Source organism: Solanum tuberosum, unplaced genomic scaffold, assembly GCF_000226075.1.
Source record: "Solanum tuberosum cultivar DM 1-3 516 R44 unplaced genomic scaffold, SolTub_3.0 scf00412, whole genome shotgun sequence".
In the NCBI taxonomy this organism is placed as follows: domain Eukaryota; kingdom Viridiplantae; phylum Streptophyta; class Magnoliopsida; order Solanales; family Solanaceae; genus Solanum; species Solanum tuberosum.
This window is the reverse complement of record NW_006239336.1, coordinates 40,521-58,124: the sequence shown is the minus strand read 5'-3', so window position 1 is coordinate 58,124 and position 17,604 is coordinate 40,521. Positions and strand designations below refer to the sequence as shown.

General features: G+C 32.5%; 2 protein-coding genes across 3 annotated transcripts in view; one reads left to right on the top strand and one right to left on the bottom strand.

Moving 5' to 3' along the window:
* LOC102599562 (BTB/POZ and MATH domain-containing protein 4-like) overlaps positions 1 to 2,731 on the top strand; it is a 7,934-nt gene extending 5,203 nt beyond the window's left edge. Inside the window, exon 4 of the mRNA XM_006362666.2 lies at positions 2,019 to 2,731. Coding sequence (XP_006362728.1) covers positions 2,019 to 2,206 — 188 coding nt within the window. The 3' untranslated portion in view covers positions 2,207 to 2,731. The remainder of the gene's footprint in view (positions 1 to 2,018) is intronic.
* A 639-nt stretch (positions 2,732 to 3,370) lies between these two features.
* Positions 3,371 to 10,576, bottom strand: LOC102599237 (transcription factor GAMYB-like). Of its 2 annotated transcripts, XM_015303143.1 has the most exons (5): positions 10,108 to 10,576; positions 8,436 to 8,474; positions 7,968 to 8,321; positions 4,073 to 5,042; positions 3,371 to 3,977 (listed from the first exon to the last, which is right to left on the bottom strand). In XM_015303143.1, exons 2-5 carry the CDS (start codon positions 8,442 to 8,444, stop codon positions 3,727 to 3,729), a joined length of 1,584 nt encoding a protein of 527 aa, XP_015158629.1. In that variant the 5' UTR covers positions 8,445 to 8,474; positions 10,108 to 10,576; the 3' UTR covers positions 3,371 to 3,726. The 2 variants fall into 2 exon arrangements, with proteins under 2 accessions (XP_015158629.1, XP_015158630.1); XM_015303144.1 differs by lacking the exon at positions 8,436 to 8,474.
* Positions 10,577 to 17,604: the final 7,028 nt, after the last annotated feature.

The window sequence follows — 17,604 nt, the reverse complement described above, 5'->3', positions numbered from 1 at the left end:
GGTGTCCCCCCCCCCCCCAAGTAGAAAGCTGTGGAGTAGTGGACCCTTAGCATGTCAACAGTATCTATCGGATCTATCTTTGTCTGTATAGTTAACCATTCCCATGTCTGTCTCTTTGCTGAGTTTCTTGCCTTCTCTCTTTTCCAAAACCTATCAGTAGGGCATTATGCTTCTTTCCTGAGGCTGACCATATATTTTATGTCTGATAGGACATAAAAGGAAATAAGTCTTTCTTCTTTTATTGAGAATGCTCTTCTTTTTCTTCTCTTCTCATGGAAAATACTGAAAATTGAGAAGTGCAGCTGCCAGGTGGAATAAGAGCATTTTGCTTATAACTTTTCTAAATTGAAGCTGCTTTAGAGTATCGTAAACAACAACGACAGACACAGAAGCTCTGCCTGATTCCTAGCTAAGGGTTTGCTATATGAATCCTCAGTGTCTATCTCACTCCATTTGGACCCATTTCATTCCTATATTCAATAATTTGGGATTCTCTCGCATTGGAGGTTCTCTAGAGATAACTGGAAAAAAGAGGGGCTTTAGAGATATTTTATTGAAGAGTTAGACTTGGGTATGAAGGGCTTCTATGTTGCATTTCTTTTGTCTTTACCTTCTTGTTTTTTCACGGCCTCCCTTCTTCTTACAAACATGAGAAGCTGCATGTCATCCCAGATATACATGTGATCAGTACCTCTTTAGACAATGTAACAAGCCCATAGCAAAAAAGTATCTAGCAATTACGCTGATGAAGTGGATTGCTATCCTGTCCTGGTGAAGGGATGGGAAATGGTTATAACTTGTGCTCATGAATTTGGCATGGACATCTATGCCACGGATGTTATACATGCTGACTTCAATTTCGTTGAACACAATTTCGCCCGATGGTGTTATCAACTGAACTTCTATGGATCCATTAATCTCCTTTTGTTGCACCAGCAAGACTACACCCAGCCATGCACCTAAGTCTTAAGCCACACTCTACACAGCACCAAAAGAAGTCTGACTTAACTGTCAAACTCCAGCTTCCGTTGTTCTGTTGTTAGGTTGCTTTTCTCTAGAGCTGCATTAAGGTGCATCATGGAATGATTTATGATTGGAATCCACTCAAGTGAAATAGATTCTCAATTGGGAAATCAAATGAGTTTTCTGCATATGAACATCAAAATAGCAATGAGATTTTTCTCTGAACTGAAAGAAGAAATGTTCTTGGCCTCACCACTGTCTTAAAGCAGAAAGCATCAAAACAGCCTCTAATTCCTGCATCAGAAGCTTTGGTGTTCACCAAGTTAGGATATGTCAAATTTGAATCAAGATGCCTAAAAAAGTTATAGATCAATGTAATTGTTTTCTGGTTTTGTTATTGAGTGCTTTTGGGAGGGGGCACTTATTGCTAAAATGGACTTGAAGTATTAGAACCTGTTTGGATTGCCTTTTGATTTTTGACTTATAAGCCAAAAACCATAAGTTAGAAATTCTAACTTATAGCTTTTGTCTTATTTTTATCATTTTAGCTTAAAACCAAGTGTGCTTATAAGCATTTTTTAATTTACCCAAACACTCCAAAAGTGCTTAAATCACTTGAAATAAGCCAATCCAAACAGGCTATTATTTGGTGAATGAACTAAAAATGATAAAATGAATCACATAGTTTATTTTAATTACAAACCTGTTTTTCCATCAAGTGGGCTCTAAAAGAAGTCTCACTGAGTAAGTCATGACACTAAGTGAGATACTGTTATAGAACTGATCCAAAGAAAAAAAACTGACTTAGTGCTATAGAATGTCGCAAAAGAATGTGCATATCCCTTTGAATGTCCAAGTGTCTCGAGCATTTGTTTGATGAGTTGCTGCCCCCTTGGGGAGTTTAACTTCAACTATAACTATTGTCAAAGTTCATTTGGGGACCTTTCTATGTTAAAGGCTATGGTATATGGAAAACTGCAGCCTGCAGGTGCATTTTCTGCGTGCTTTCTTTGCACTGCAGTTTCCCTCATCTATTTGTTGGCATATTTCTGCAGCTGTCATGCAATCTGATGGATTTGAATACCTTAAGGAAAACTGCCCTTCTCTTCAGTCGGAGCTTCTTAAAACCGTCGCTGGTTGTGAGGATGATTGTAGCAGTGGAGGCGGAAAGTCTAGAAGCGTTTGGGCCCAGCTTTCAGATGGTGGCGATACCAATGGCAGGAGGGTTAGGCATCGGACCTGATATTAGATAGAGACGTGATTTTATTGTTCTGTATATTGGAAGATGTGTTGAAAATGTTACAGGAAGGTAAATGTACCATAGTTTCTGAAATACTGAACAAGTCTGTTTGTAATACCAGTATCCATACTGAGTTTTTAAACATTTTTGCTGACACCAAGTTTGGGTTTCAGTAGACTATTTAGGGTTAAGACGTGATTCTGGAAAGTCGATACCTTTGCTGTTGCCATTATAGCCTTTGTAACTTCAACCCCTGATTGGAGGATACTCTTGTTTCTACTTCACAAGTGCTGCTTTGTAGAAAAACGTTGCTGCCTCTTCTCTGGTTTAGTACCAAATTTCTGAACTGCTATTGCCTATTTCCTTAGCTGGCATGGAGCCGTTGCTCCCGGAACTCTGTAAGACTAACTCTTAGGTTCTAAATTTTTACTGGTTGTGTTCTTTACCTTCAGTGAAAGTCAGATCAGAGCTGTCATTTAAGCTGTTGTAGTAAGACTAGGGAGAAATGAGTTGATTCTTCTGTTGATATATGGGTTGTTTGGTTGATTCTTTTTTCTCATATCTGTTTGAATACTGGAAATGGTGATTTTGCCTTATTCTGTTTTTCGTTTTTCTGGTATTCAACCCAATTTATCCAAATGTGTAATTTTGGTCCTTGAACCTATTTTGTGAAAGTTCAAAACTTAAAAGTTATTATTAAGAAAATTAAAGACTATGAACTTTTACGAATGTTAAATTTCCTGCCAATGCAATGAATTCTGTATAGAAAATTAAAAACACACATTTTCGAAGTGGAGTTAAGCAGTTGTGCCATTATATTGAGGGGGAGCGCTAGATATGGTAATGGTAAGAGTCACTTGGATATATAGCTATGTATAACTATGTAGAAGTTAGGGCGGATAAGTTCTGCGTATATTATATCCTTTTCAAATCTCGCTTGTGGTTACATTGGGTATTGTGTTTCTGTTTATAGTAAATCAAATAATCTAAGTTTAGAAGAGGTTAAGTGAAAATCACATCATCGTGGTGTGAAAGATTTTTGTTTCAAGAATGTGATTGAACTCTTTTTTGGTATCCCAACAAAAAGCAAGAACTTAGTGCACCAGACTATGTTTTATTTAAAATTAATTGTTTGAGCTAACTGGTGCATCTATGCACTAGAAGTCATTCATCCTGTGAGATCGACTGCTTGTTTTTGATATAGATTATCGAAAAATAAAAAGCTAGCATATCCCATAGTTGATTTACAACAGCAAACAACCACACCCCTCAATAACAAGCAAGTTGAGGTAGGCTACATGAATGCTCACTGTCCATGTTGCCTTAATTAAGCATGTCTCAGTCTAATATTTTGAAAACTGCAGTCCAACTTGATGCCACATAAAAAAATATTTCATTGTTTTTGTCTCTAGATTGCCTTAAACTGATGCACACAGGAAAATCCACAAATGGATAGCTGAGATAACCAACTTTTGTGTCAAAAGACGTTATCAAAACTATCATAATCTCATTCGGGCTGTAGCCTACACGGCTGACATGGCATCCCAAGAACAAGAATTGTGTCCACTAGCTTGACCTGATGATGTGGCTACTGCATGGAGTTGCTTGCAATCCCAGGCACAATCATCGAAAAAGCAAGAAATAAGAGCATCTTTCGAAGCCAGATGGTTATTAGCATGCTGTGTCTTGGGACTGGAAAAGATCGTCTGGTTTGATGTGTCGTCTTCCTCGTCCAAGGGGGCTAGATCGACAATCTCTTGCTTAATCTTGCATCCTTTTAACATATCATGGAAGAATCCAATTATAGAAACACAATAAACTTCAACTATGCAGATAACCAGGAGTAGTCAGTAAATAAACCGTCCTCACCTGGCATTGTGGTCATTGACAGGAACTCGTGTAATGAACTTTCACTGATAGGGGTGTACTCACTAAATACTGATGCAGAGAATTGACTTAAAGGAGAGATTGGATGCCCATCCCATCCTTTGAGATCTGGACATGAATTATTGACTGCAACACCAGATGTCTCGTTCCCTTGGTGTGAGTTATCGTGTGAAGCATTCATAGTTTGGGATTCATGAAGCACAGCATCCAGTAGACCACTGTTGCTAGGTGACAGACTACCGGATTCACTATGTCCAGCTGGAGGAGACTGAATCAGAATATCAACCGAGTCTAATGAAGGAAGAGCCAAATGAGGTGAGCCCCAGTTTTCTGTCTGGTTTTGGAGTGAAGGGAGCTCCAGCTTCATTGCCCATGTGGGCTCTGAAGAGGAGTTGCCATTTAAATAGGCATGGCCGCCTGGAACTACACTTGAGAATGATCGGTTATCATCATATGTTAAATTATGACTATATGAAGAAAAACCCAAGGGTTGAGCAAGCAAAGAACTGTCATTCTGATATTGTAAGGAGTTGAGAAGATCACTATTTGAACCGGAGAACACAGATTCTGATCCTCGCATACGCTTTGAGGGATACGTTGTAGAAAGGAAATACGTACTACTATAGGGAGCTCTATGACCCTGGGCCAGAAAGTTATTTACAGGATCATTAAGCAAGCTACGAGCAGGAATGTCAGCAAGTTGTGGCGGATACAACAGATGATTGAGTTCCAATTTTTTGAACTCCACAGCAGGAATCTCAAAATTGTTAATTCCCAAGACATCGGAATTTTGCGCATCTGCAGAGGAGAATGCACCCAACTCCTCATTTTGTTTGTTCTGACTTACCAGGAAAGAAATATCTGGAGGGTAAATTGGCAAGCCTGCACGTTGTCGTCTTTTTATTCTGGTGTTCCAATAGTTCTTTATCTCATTATCTGTGCGGCCAGGCAGCTGAAAGGGTAGAAAGGGCATAACAAAAGTTAATATTAAACAAATACCACCAATTATCCAACATAGAATTGGAAGATATCACACTCCAACTTAATAAATAATATCTCCAGCCTAACATTATTTCTCTTTAATTGTTATTGCGATAAGAGTTCAATTATGGTATTTATACAGAAGCGGGTCTCAATGTGGAAATGATAGGTTAGTGTTTTAAAGAATTTAAACCTTTTCTAGTCCATAATAGACTATTGAAGTACTATGAGCTGTGGGAGAACCTAAAGTAGAAGTTGGACAGCAAATCCAGGACCACATAAGTGTTGAGACTGATTCTTACAAAGTCATGAGACCTTTTTTAAAATGAAAAGTACTAAAAGACGTATAACTGTATAAGTTCTACCAAGAACAAAAACACTATTCATTAGCATAATCATGTGTATCAAAATGATGGAAGAATGTAACTCGGACTATTTCAAGTGACAGCAGATAGTATTAGAGAAAATCATCTTGGGAGAAAGGGGCTCCGGCAATGTGGCGTTCATTATTTGTAACTTCAGTTCTCACCTTTTAACCAGGCAAACATTTTTGTCTAATTTTCATATCCTGGTCAAGGGACAATGACCAAGTGTATAATAAATGTACATACAAATCTGTTAATGTAAAGTGACAACTTTTGTGAAGGGGGACTATACTTGTGGTAGTATACCTGATGGATATATAGAAGTAAATTTACCATTCTCAAAAAAAATAAAAATCTGTTAATGTAGATGAGACTTGACGATGCAATAACCTCATTGAGCCAGAAACCTTTTACATCTTGGATTCTGGCAACTGTTACGGTGGTATATGAATCTCTAAATCCATGTCATATCTCTTCTGATCAAGGCATAATTAGGTGAATTTTGGACACCCCTTAGTGTCGAACATAGAGCAAAACAAATGCAGCAAGATACTCCAGAGAACGAAACTTCAATAGTTAATAACTAGTTCTATTTAAAGAGATATAGAAAAACCTATTGCCAACAAAAGCCTGATTGGCAAAGCTACGCTGTTCATATTATCAACCCCTAATGCAATGCCCATTTGAGTAGATGTAATAATTTGGATTTATAAGGCTCAGAACCCCTGTGTCCCGAAGTGGTAGTCCTATTATGCTTCTAGGAATTATCAAAACAATCTTCATTAAAATTTTAAGTATATGTTTTCATCATTTTGAAATAAGAAATTTGCATCTCGTAGTAATATTCTTATATTTATAAATATTCAAGTTTCATTTTCAAAAGATAGATTAATCTGAGTCCACTTCAGTTCTGAAAATGAGTCTAATTGACATACGTAAGAGAAACAAGTCTATCAGTTAGGGAATTCATTTCATACCCTGACCAGGATTTAAAGAAAATGCAGTTCTAGTTACATAGCAAATTAAATGGTTGACCAACTGTTTTTTTGATGAAGAAATGGATGGCCAACTGTTATCAATAAACAGGATGGGTTTGATTACACAACATGAAGTGTCAACAAGAACTATGGATGACTTTACGCGAAAGCTATGGGTAGGAAGTGAGGGATTTCTCTTATTCTGATTTCTGGAGGTAAAGTGCCATCTGAGTGCTTTCTGTTTAAAGACACTCCTCCTGGCACTAGAGACAGCCTATTGACATGACTGATGCTATTGATGACTGCTAATGTTAGCTCAGTTGCTAGTTCTTTGATAAACAATTGGGCAGGCCGATGTCCAGTCCAACAAGAGGAGCCATCAGGACTGGTTTTAGGAAGTGCTCTTAGTGAGGATCTTACTGTTTTTCTTTTCCGTTGTACATTGTAGTATCATTGAGGATTACAACAACATACCCAGCAAAATCCCACTAAGTGGGGTCTGGGGAGGGTAGAGTGTACGCAGACCTTACCACTACCTCGTGGAGGTACAAAGGCTGTTTCCGAAACCTCAGCTGTATCATTGAGGATTACTTATTATAATTTAACACAATAACACAAAAGTTGTCAACAAATATAGAATTTGGGATAGCATGATTGCAAGCAGGGGGATACCGGAAAGAAAAACTAAATCTGATTCAAAAAGATTGAACAGATCAAGATCCCCTGACACACAACTGGAAATTTGAAGGATAGCAAAAACTCATAATTAGACGACATACTGATCAAAATAATACTCTTTCTGTCCCAATTTATGTCAGACCCTTTTCTTTTTAGTTTGTCCCAAAATGAACGTCACTTTTCTATAATTTTTTTGAAATAGGTAACTTTGTCACTTTTCTATAATTAGAAACAACTGACTTTAAAATTCCCCTTTTACCCTTAATGAAATGATTTATAGCCACACAAATGTCTAAGATTTATTTTAGACCACGAATTTCTAAAGTCTTCCTTTCTTAAACTTTTTGCCAAGCCAAACAGTGCCACATAAATTAAGATGGAGGGAGCACTAATTACTTATTCAAAATTTAAGTATTACTCCCTCCATGTCATTTTACCTGATGTTGTTTGACTGAACACAAAGTTTAAGAAAGAAAGACTTTTGAAACTTGAGGAAATTAAGGCATAAAACAAGCCATAGACATCTCTGTAGTACTAAATCATCTCATTAGGGTAAAATAGGAAGTTTAAAGTTAGATTGTTTCTAAATATATAAATATGTCATTCTTTTTGGGATAGACTAAAAAGAAAAGCATACCACAGAAAATCTGATAAAGGGAGTAATAAAAAGAGTACTTATCAAGGACTACAAGACATTGTCCGGAAGGAGTGATGATATGGATTCTGTCCACAGTAATGGCAGAAACCTCGAATTTATCGGGGGTAGGAAATCCAACTTAAATAGGAATTAATATGAAGTAAAAACATAAATGAAGGATGCCAGTTAAAGACATTTTATTTGAAGATTTTATGAAAAGATAGAGAGATAGTATGAACCTCAACAGCCATTCGTGCCCATTTATTTCCCATTTTAGCATGCAGTTCAACTATCCGCTGCTCTTCCTCTGGGGTGAATGCACCTTTCTTTAAATCTGGTCTCAGGTGATTTGCCCACCGCAAACGGCAACTTTTACCACAACGAGCAAGTCCTGAATGCCTCTGCACAGCATTCCAGTTCCCCTCACCATGTGTCATGACATAATCCACTAAAATCACATCTTCCGCAGAAGTCCAGGGACCTTTTTTAAGTGGTACACTTTCTCCTAAATCTCCACCGCTAGCTTCATCTGGTGAATCCATGTCAACTTTGGATGTCATCCTTTCCTCGGTTTCACTTGTGATGCTCATATCCTAAAAATGTTTAATAAATAAAAAAAATAGCATGTAATTGCCAATAGAAGGAGATGAAATTGTTTGTTATAAAGTCGAGGCAAAAATAAAGGCGATATGTTCCAAGCGAGTGACCTCGTTCATGACGAAGCCAGTCGAGCTTAATATCAGAAACTGCCAAAAAAAAGAAACTTGGGATAAGTTAAGGATTTTATTCGAATAACAGCACTACAAAAGGGCTGAACCCACAGAATTTAGAAACGATAGATATAAACCACCAACTTCAGAAAGCAAGTTCACATAGATTCACACAGAATAACATAAAAGATAAAACGATAAATGATGAAAAGGGATAATTTATTCAGAATTCCCCAATACATAATTCAGGGCATCAAACTTCTAAAAACTCACCAGACCCACCTTATCTCATTAACTACGAAATAACACGACACAATAAGTTATTTGGGGTAAAATGAGATGAAACAGACGAAGTAAAAGTGTTTATATTATGAAGTCCACAAAGAAATTCACTGAGCTCAATCCTAGGTATATATATTAACTTTATGATTTGATCAAAGCAAATAAACATATATGTCATATTTATCGAATAAAACAAAGAAGCTGCTAACTTCTGAAAACAAATAAATAAAAGAAGATGATGATAATATTGATCAATCATTTAGCTTCAAAATCAGCATATCACGAACTCAACAATTTAGCTGCAAAGGAAATCAATTTCTTTGGGGAACTTTTTCCACCAATAGGCTCTTGTTGGTTTCACTATGAAAATTCCGATTAAAATAACATAAGGAAAAATGACAAAATGTCCTGTTAATTTTATTGCACAGCATAACCTCAGCCTAAAAAAGTTAAAATACCTACACTCTTTTATTACATCATGGACTGGGGAAGGGGAAGTTGAAGTGGAAGTGGAAGCGGAGGCTACGCTACTGATGAACCCTCTACCTCCACTATGGAAGGCAGGGCGCTCACCAAGTGAGCTGACCCTCAACCACGTCAAAATACTTGGCTCACGTTTGACCATGATTTTGACGTTGAAACTTGAAAATTGAGTTTTTGAAACTTAAAATTGTGTTTGGACATGCATTTTACTAGGAAATTTTTTGAAGTTTTATCAGTGGAAGTGAAAATTTTCCCAAAAATTGGTTTGGGAACTTGAAAATATTTTGAAGATAATTTTTCAAAATCTAGTCAAATTTCATGGCCAAATAAATATTTGAAGAAATTTTCAAAATCTATGACCAACACTAGCTTTACTCACACTTGGACTCCTAGTTGAAAATATACAGACTTCACTAACACCAATATAAACCCACTCACACCTAGCCCCACCCACTCCAAACCCCAAAAGCAATTTAACACGTAATAAAATCAGAAAATTGAGAATCTATCGAAAATAATCTCTCTACCTTCGCAAGTGATCCCAAAGAATGATCTTTCTTTTCGTTGTTGGGTAAAACTTCATACACACCACTCTACCTTGATTCCAAAGAATCAATCTTTCTTTTCGTTGTTGGGCAAGACTGCATACACACCACCCTCCCAAGACCCCACTAATGAGATTACAGTGGTATATCCTCTTCCTTGTTGTCAAAATGAAAATGAACTCCTAAAATTTACAGACTTCACTCACACCAATTAAAACCCATTCACACCTCCCCTAACCCCGCACCCCACCAAAAAAAATACATACAAAAATGCTTAGACAAATAAAGGCCTAATAAAACCAGGAAACATAACAAGCTCAAACTAAAAAATTCATCACAAAATCAACATTTAATCATACCTGAATTAAGAAAGCTAGTGAAGCAGTCCAACAAAGTCTTTGAGCTAGTGACCACTTATCAGTCCCTTAACAAAAAATTAACAGAATTCAATTGAATTCAACACAGAAAAAACTGAAATTAAGCTTAAAACCCAATATACAAGAACCCCTTCTAAAAATTGAACTCAAAAAACCCAAAATATGAATTATACAAAACCCAAGACTCAAACTTTTTCAAGACCCATTAAACAAAACTGAAAGATGAAATGGTAATGCAAAACCCCAAACTTTAAAAATGAGTAAATGAACAAAAAGTAAGAATCTTTTTGAGCAAAAAAACCCAATTGTTGTTTGGTGAAGAAAAGAAATCAAGATCCACTTATTAATGAAAACAAAAAGAGTTTGAGAAAAGAGAAACACAACAAGAGATAGCTAAGGTGTCAGCAGCTTAAGGAATTTCAAATAAAGAAGCCAAAAGGGAAAAAAATATAAAAAAGAGAGAGGTTTTACATTGCAACAAGAAGAGTGAGAAAATATAGGAGAAAGATTAGGGATAGATAAACACCCACATTATTAAATTAAGGAAAAAAGAAATCATTTGCTTTCTTTAATTTGAAGCTTTTACCACCTTTATTTATTTATTTTTATTTTTCTTCGAATATTCGGTCTCTACATTGGAGTCAAGACTAATTCAAATTCAGGTTAAACAGGCCCATAGGGGTCTTTTTTTTTCCATAGGATATTCGGTATTTGCATTAGAGCAAAGCCTAATTCAAACATTAGATAGGGCCTAGGGGCCATTTAGTAGCCGATTAGAGTTACGTAGAGATTAGTAATGAGTGAATTTATGTATTATTTTATACATGCTCAGTTATGCATGAATTAATTATTAGTATTCCACTGTCTATCATTGCATAAAATAATGCATATAATTCCTCCTAACTTATTTTGTATTAGTTATATGTGGGTTTCTAAATTGTCAACTAAACGTCGTTTTAATTTTATACAGAATAACTTATTTTTTATTTACCTAGAAAACGGCATATGACTTATATGAAAAATAATAGATGAATACCTTGTTTCTCATCAAACGACCTCTAAGTGACTTTGGTCGGGAAAAGGAAATAAGGTAAAACTCTTTACTAAAGATTTTTTCAAATTCAAAGCTTAAAAACAAAATTTTTAATTAAAGAAAAAATAATTTTATTCACGACACCACATTCTTTGATGATACCTTTTATTTTCTCTCTATCTTTTCACCATTTTTTCTTCTTTCTTAAAAAAATAAAATAATATATATATATATATAAATCTTGGATTACTTTGCAAATAAAAAACAAAGAAAAATAGAGGAGTTTTTAACATGTGGGGTTGTATAAATAAAGAATTATTTACTCTATTGGTTTCAAAGTCATGTGACTTATTAATTCCTTTTTTATATATATTATTTAAAAGAAGGGTCTTCCCAATTAATACTCAAATCATAAGCGAGTATATATTATATATTTATTAGAAATAAATGATAGAAATCCCCATTCTATCTAACTAGATATAGAAATAACTGGCATAAAATAGAAATATGTTCTTTAACTTAATTTTGTTTTAAATTTTTGTCATTTAATTTTGGGGATGCACAAGTAGATTCTTAAATTTGTATAAAGTTGAACAAACAAATATGTGAGTCCTACGTGACATAATACACATAGGACACCACGTTGGATTCAAATTGTCACATAAGATGTCATGTAGGACGCATGTGTCTCTCTGTTCAACTTTATATATATTTACGTGTCTAAGTGTGCACACCCAAGATTAAATGACATAAATGTGAATGACACAATAGATAAATATGCCCTCTAACTTGACTTCAGTTTTTATATATGCTCTCCAACTTTGGGTGTGCACAAGTAGACATTTAACCTTGTATAAAATTGAACAAGTAGACATACACGTCATATGTGGCATAATACACGTAACCGTAGGACACAAAATTGTCATATGAGATGTCACATAAGACGAATGTGTTTATTTGTTCAATTTTATACAAGTTTAGGTGTCTACATATGCACACCCAAAGTTGGAGAATATAAATATCAACTAAAGCCAAATTGAATGACACATTTATGTATTATGCCAATATGAATTAAGATCAAATTAAAAAAAGCATATTTATATATTATGCCAAATAATTATCCTAGCTAAAGCATGAACAAATAAGTTAACTACAGAAATGTACACTAATTGTAAAACCAATTACAAGAAAGTAAATATATGTCATAAGGTACAAGAAAAAAATAAAGTTAAAATGTCTTTTGATATAAAATATATCATTTTAAAAAAATAAATTTTAAAAATAATACCCCCATCAAACGAAACAAATAAGTTATCCACTTATGTATGGGGTTGATATTAAGAAATGATATATGTTTATCTTACTTCAATTCAAAAGAAATGAAAATATTTCTTATTTTATTATCATTATTTTTTATCGTTATATAAATATAAATGGCATAATACATATATTGGACCTTAAACTTGGCTTCAAATTTTAACTTTGACCTCCAACTTTCATAGTGCACAAACAAGCACTTTAACTATCCAATCTTTTAATAAATAAACACGCGATTTTTGGAGCCAAGAGCGTGAAATGCAAACGCTGCCACGTGTATTAGCGAGCCACTCAATGGCTGCCAACTAATTAAACACTTTACACGTCCATTTTAGAACTAAAAATAAAATAAAATTAATTAAGGGTAGAGTTGTCATTTCAGCATTTTTTTCACTGTTGTGTGCCTCAAAAATTACTTCTCACTCGCGCAAAATGCGTGCACATCACGCGTTTTGCCAGGTAAGACACGCGTGTTTATTTATTAAAAGGTTGGATAGTTAAAGTGTCTATTTGTGCACTTTGAAAGTTGGAGGTCAAAGTTAAAATTTGAAGCCAAGTTTAAGGTCCAATATATGTATTATGCCTATAATTAATTAACTAAAGAATTAGGAAGAAATTTATGGAGTCCACATAACACAACAAAGAGAGCTTGATAATAAGATAGAGAGGGAAATTTGGCATTACACTATAAAAAAGTTTCCCCTTTTAAACCTAATTATTGCTTATTATTTCTAGTCCTTCCCCTCCTATTTGTTTATCTTTTATCTTAATTTTCTTGGGCATGATAAAAGAATTTTTTGAATATTGTAATCTTAAATAATAACAATAATATATTAATTATGATTACGTAAAGTAGGGTTTGAACATAGATAGAATGTATATAAATTTTACTCTTATTTTATAGATAGAGAGGTCGTTTCTGATAGATCCCAATTTAAGAAAAAATGACCAAAATATTTCAAAAAAAGAAATAACCGAAATACAAGAAACAACAAATAGTAATAGAACAGTAACTATAACAAAGTAATATGGTTATCAAAGTGCAAGTAACAAAAAATAATAATACAAATCAAAGGATAAGAAACTGTTGAAGCAATATTATTACTAGTATGGACGAACAACGAGATAATGCATTGCTACCTGCTTCCCTAATCTGCGTCCTCCAGAACCTCCCATCTAAAGTCATATCCACAGTAAGTTGAATCATGTCATGTCATGTCTAATCACCTCTACCCATTACTTCTTGGGTCTACCTCTACCTCTCGTAAAACCGCTCATTGCCAACCTCTCACACATATACACTAGGGCATTTGGACATCTCCTCTTCACATGTTCCGAACCATCTCACTCTCACTTTTCGGTTCTTGTCCTCCACCAAAGTTACTCCTACGTTGTCTGGAATATACTCATTTCTTAAACCAAGTACATATTTAGCCATTAATTTCAAATAATTTTAATTATAGCTGAAATTTATGAAATTGAAATTCAAAATGAAATTGAAGATGAAGCTGTGTTTAACTATATTTTTGGCAAAGGAGAGAAGACAACATTTTATTTGAAATTATGAAAATAAAGCTGGAAATATATTAGTATATGTTGTTTTCCTAATTTGGAATCCAGCGTAAAGTTAAATTTGAAATTTCATGATCAAACACTGATTCTTAAACAAAATGAAAAAATATTCTTAAAAAAAGTAACTAAATTGGGATGGCCAAGTGGATCCTAAAGATATTTATAATGAACAAAGTTGTCACATGAAATGTCGAAATTAAAGAATTATTAAATTAAAAAAAGATGCATTTCTTTTAAAATAAATTAAAAAAGAAAATTAGATAAACAAATTAAAATTGGAGGAATACCATTAAAGAATAAAACTTAGCCAATTAAAAGTTTCTAAAATATATATCACCACCCACCATGATATTAATTTGTATGAGACAAAACATGCATTTCTACCTCAAAAAAAATTCATCTATCAAGTAAAAAATTTACTATTCTTTTAATCATATCAAACATCATTTATTTTTAAATTTTAATTAAAAAAAATAAAAACAGCACTTATAATATGAAAATAGGAGGAAGTACCATATAAGGAATTTGAGTTAATTTTTAAAAAGTTTTTCTTTAATAATTTCATAGTCTCTCACCCACCCCACTCCCACGCCCACCCCCACCCCAAATAAGATGAAACATAGCCAGAGAATAATTTAAAAGTACAACTTAAGTCAGTGACATTAATTAGTACTATTTATGATAGATTGTACTGCCTAATATTCTCCCAAGTCTTTAATGCAAACAAGGGATTTGTACTCTCTGAATTTTCTATATAGAAAAATTAATCTAAATAGTTGTTTACCAAATTAATTATTTTAATAATAATCGATTATATGTGTATAATTTATTTGGCTACTTATGTAAAGATTTTTTTTATTTTCAATATAATAATTCTTTTTTTATGCAAAGAAATTATTAAGATAAAATTAATTAGGTAAAAGTACTCATTTCTTATCTAAAATATAATGTTTCACAATCTTACATCATTTTGAAAGTATCAATAAAAATCTAACTATGAAATATCTTTAGTTATATATGCATTCGATTGGAGTATATAGTTCATACATAAAAAAAAAGAAAAAGAGAGGAGGTTTTCTAAGAAATTAAGACGATAAAGCAAAAAAGAATGAATGGGAGACATCGATGAAATAATCGACAAATCTGTTACTTGTATTTGATAATTAATCGATTTACGAATTGATAGGAGATTTTAATCATAAATAAATTATTTGTCTCGATTGATGAAAAAGACATTTTTCATACATTTATTTATTTTTCAGTAACATTCTTATATTTCTAAGAGACCTTTTGATACAAAAGATTATATAAATATTATTACTGAATACTGTGATTATGAATTTATCAACTCTATTATGAGATTAGTTATTTTTCTTAATGATAGATTGTTATTTACCTTTTCAAATATTGTCATGGATAATAAGGAAGAAATTAATGACCCATTCAAATAATGAAACTTCCCTTTTTATTAGAAAAAACACATGAGAAAAAGAAAGGTTTTCTGGAACATTTCTATACATATCCTTTTATATATATTGGAAGATGTTTGGTATATGTGAATTCAAATATTTCATTTCACATATACCTAATTTTATCCAAATAAGAGCAAACAAACATAAAAGTTCAAGAATGAAATGTCTTTTGTTTTAACTTTAGTTGAAAATCATGTGAAGGATATGTATACTATATTTTAGAGTATATTTTTTATTTACTTAACTCTTTGTGTTATTTATAGGGAAAAGACATAATAAGTATCTCCTTTAACTATATACCTTAATATACCCTTCTAAACTATTAATAGAGGGGGCATTACCCTTCTAAACTATTCTAAATAAAAGGATCAAAAATATTTTTAAATGATGTGAAATGAATAAAGATATCTTTAGTGAATGATTTAATCCATAAATATTTTTATTGTCAATAGTTTGGTCCATAAATATTTTAATTATTGTTACTTAATGGGTCAAAATGTAATTTTTCAAATAATTATATTATTATTTTTTCTTTTAAACACATCCTTTTAATTTTCTAACGATGATTTTTTTAGTTAGAAATTTTATCTTACTTCAATTCGGTAAATATTAAGAAAGAAAAATTATTTTCTATTTTATTACATTTTTTTTATCAATATCTAAATAAAAATTAATGACGGAATTACTATGAGGGGATAAAATAATTACTAGGGCATTTGGATAAAATAAATATTACTTTTAAAGAACCACATTCTTGTTTCTTTCTTTTAAAATTACTTTAACTAATAAATAAGTAGAAAATGAAATTTTTTTTCTTCTTCTTAATCTCATTTTAACAATTAAAATATAATAAATCCATTTATCTTTTAAACTGATAATATAGATTATATATATAAGATCGTAGTCCGTCATAAATTTTCTTTTAAACAACAAGAAAAATAATTCACATAAAATAGAAATATTTTTATTTCTTTTTTTTTTTTTTCAAATTGAGATAAGATAAACATTTTCTAATTTAAAAAAAATCATTCTTTCAAGAAGTTTTTATTTCTGAGTGAGGAGTCATAATTGATTGAAAATTGGAATTTTGCAAATTTTAATACTAAAAAAAAACTAGGCCAACTTAAGAGTTTTACCTAAATTAGGATTAGTAATGAATAAAAGACCCCAACTTTTCAATCCTTTTTAAATTAGAATTTTATTTTTAGGGGTAGAATCTTCTATGGAGATTTTAAATCAAATTTTATGAGACTTATTTTATTTTTATTGGGTCACAAACTTTAGTGAATGTAAGAGATCTAACATGTTAAAATCTAGATTGTATAGCCCGAGTTTTTTAAGAATTGTGTAATATACTCAAATTGATTTATATTATATATGCTATGTAGAACGTATGTGTCTACTTATTCTACTTTATACAACTTTAACATCTTATTTGGATGGTTGTTACATGGTGTATTGTTAGTCTAAATACAATGTTTATTTTGATTGTTACGTAAATTCTATTGTACTGTATTGTTTAAATTCATCGTTAGGTAACGATGAAAAGACACATTTTGTGCAATGACCGATTTTGATGTGGTCGCATCGTTATGTTAATATTTTCTTCTCAATCTATATGTATTATTTAATAATTTTATTTTTTTCATTTATCCTAGTTTTTCACATTAGTTCTACCCGTATCCTACAATTTCTTGTAGATGTATCATTCAAATTATGAATATGTGCATTATGTAACGACGGAGAACGATACAATCTATCCAAATATTGTATTATTAAAACAATATAATACAATACAATATGATACATTATGAAATACTAATGCATAACAAACGTCCAAACAAAGGTGGTAGTGTCTATTTGTACAAATAGAAAGTTGGAGAACATAAATATTAGCTAAAAATAAATTAAAAATATATATTTATATATTATATCAAAATAAAAATCTATTATAAAAAACAATATATAAAAAAAAAAACTAAGTGACCTACAAAATTTAATTTTGCTAGGAGCTAGGCACTAGTATTACTTGACATTTTTGTTATCCACAATCTTGGTGACAACATTTTATAAAAGCCAAGTTCT

Coding starts and splice junctions, on each gene's coding strand:
- LOC102599237 (XM_015303143.1), bottom strand. Junction 5,043..7,967: donor GGGCACGAATGGCTGTTGAG/GTTCATACTATC, acceptor CTACCCTTTCAG/CTGCCTGGCCGCACAGATAA. Junction 3,978..4,072: donor GTCAATGACCACAATGCCAG/GTGAGGACGGTT, acceptor ATATGTTAAAAG/GATGCAAGATTAAGCAAGAG.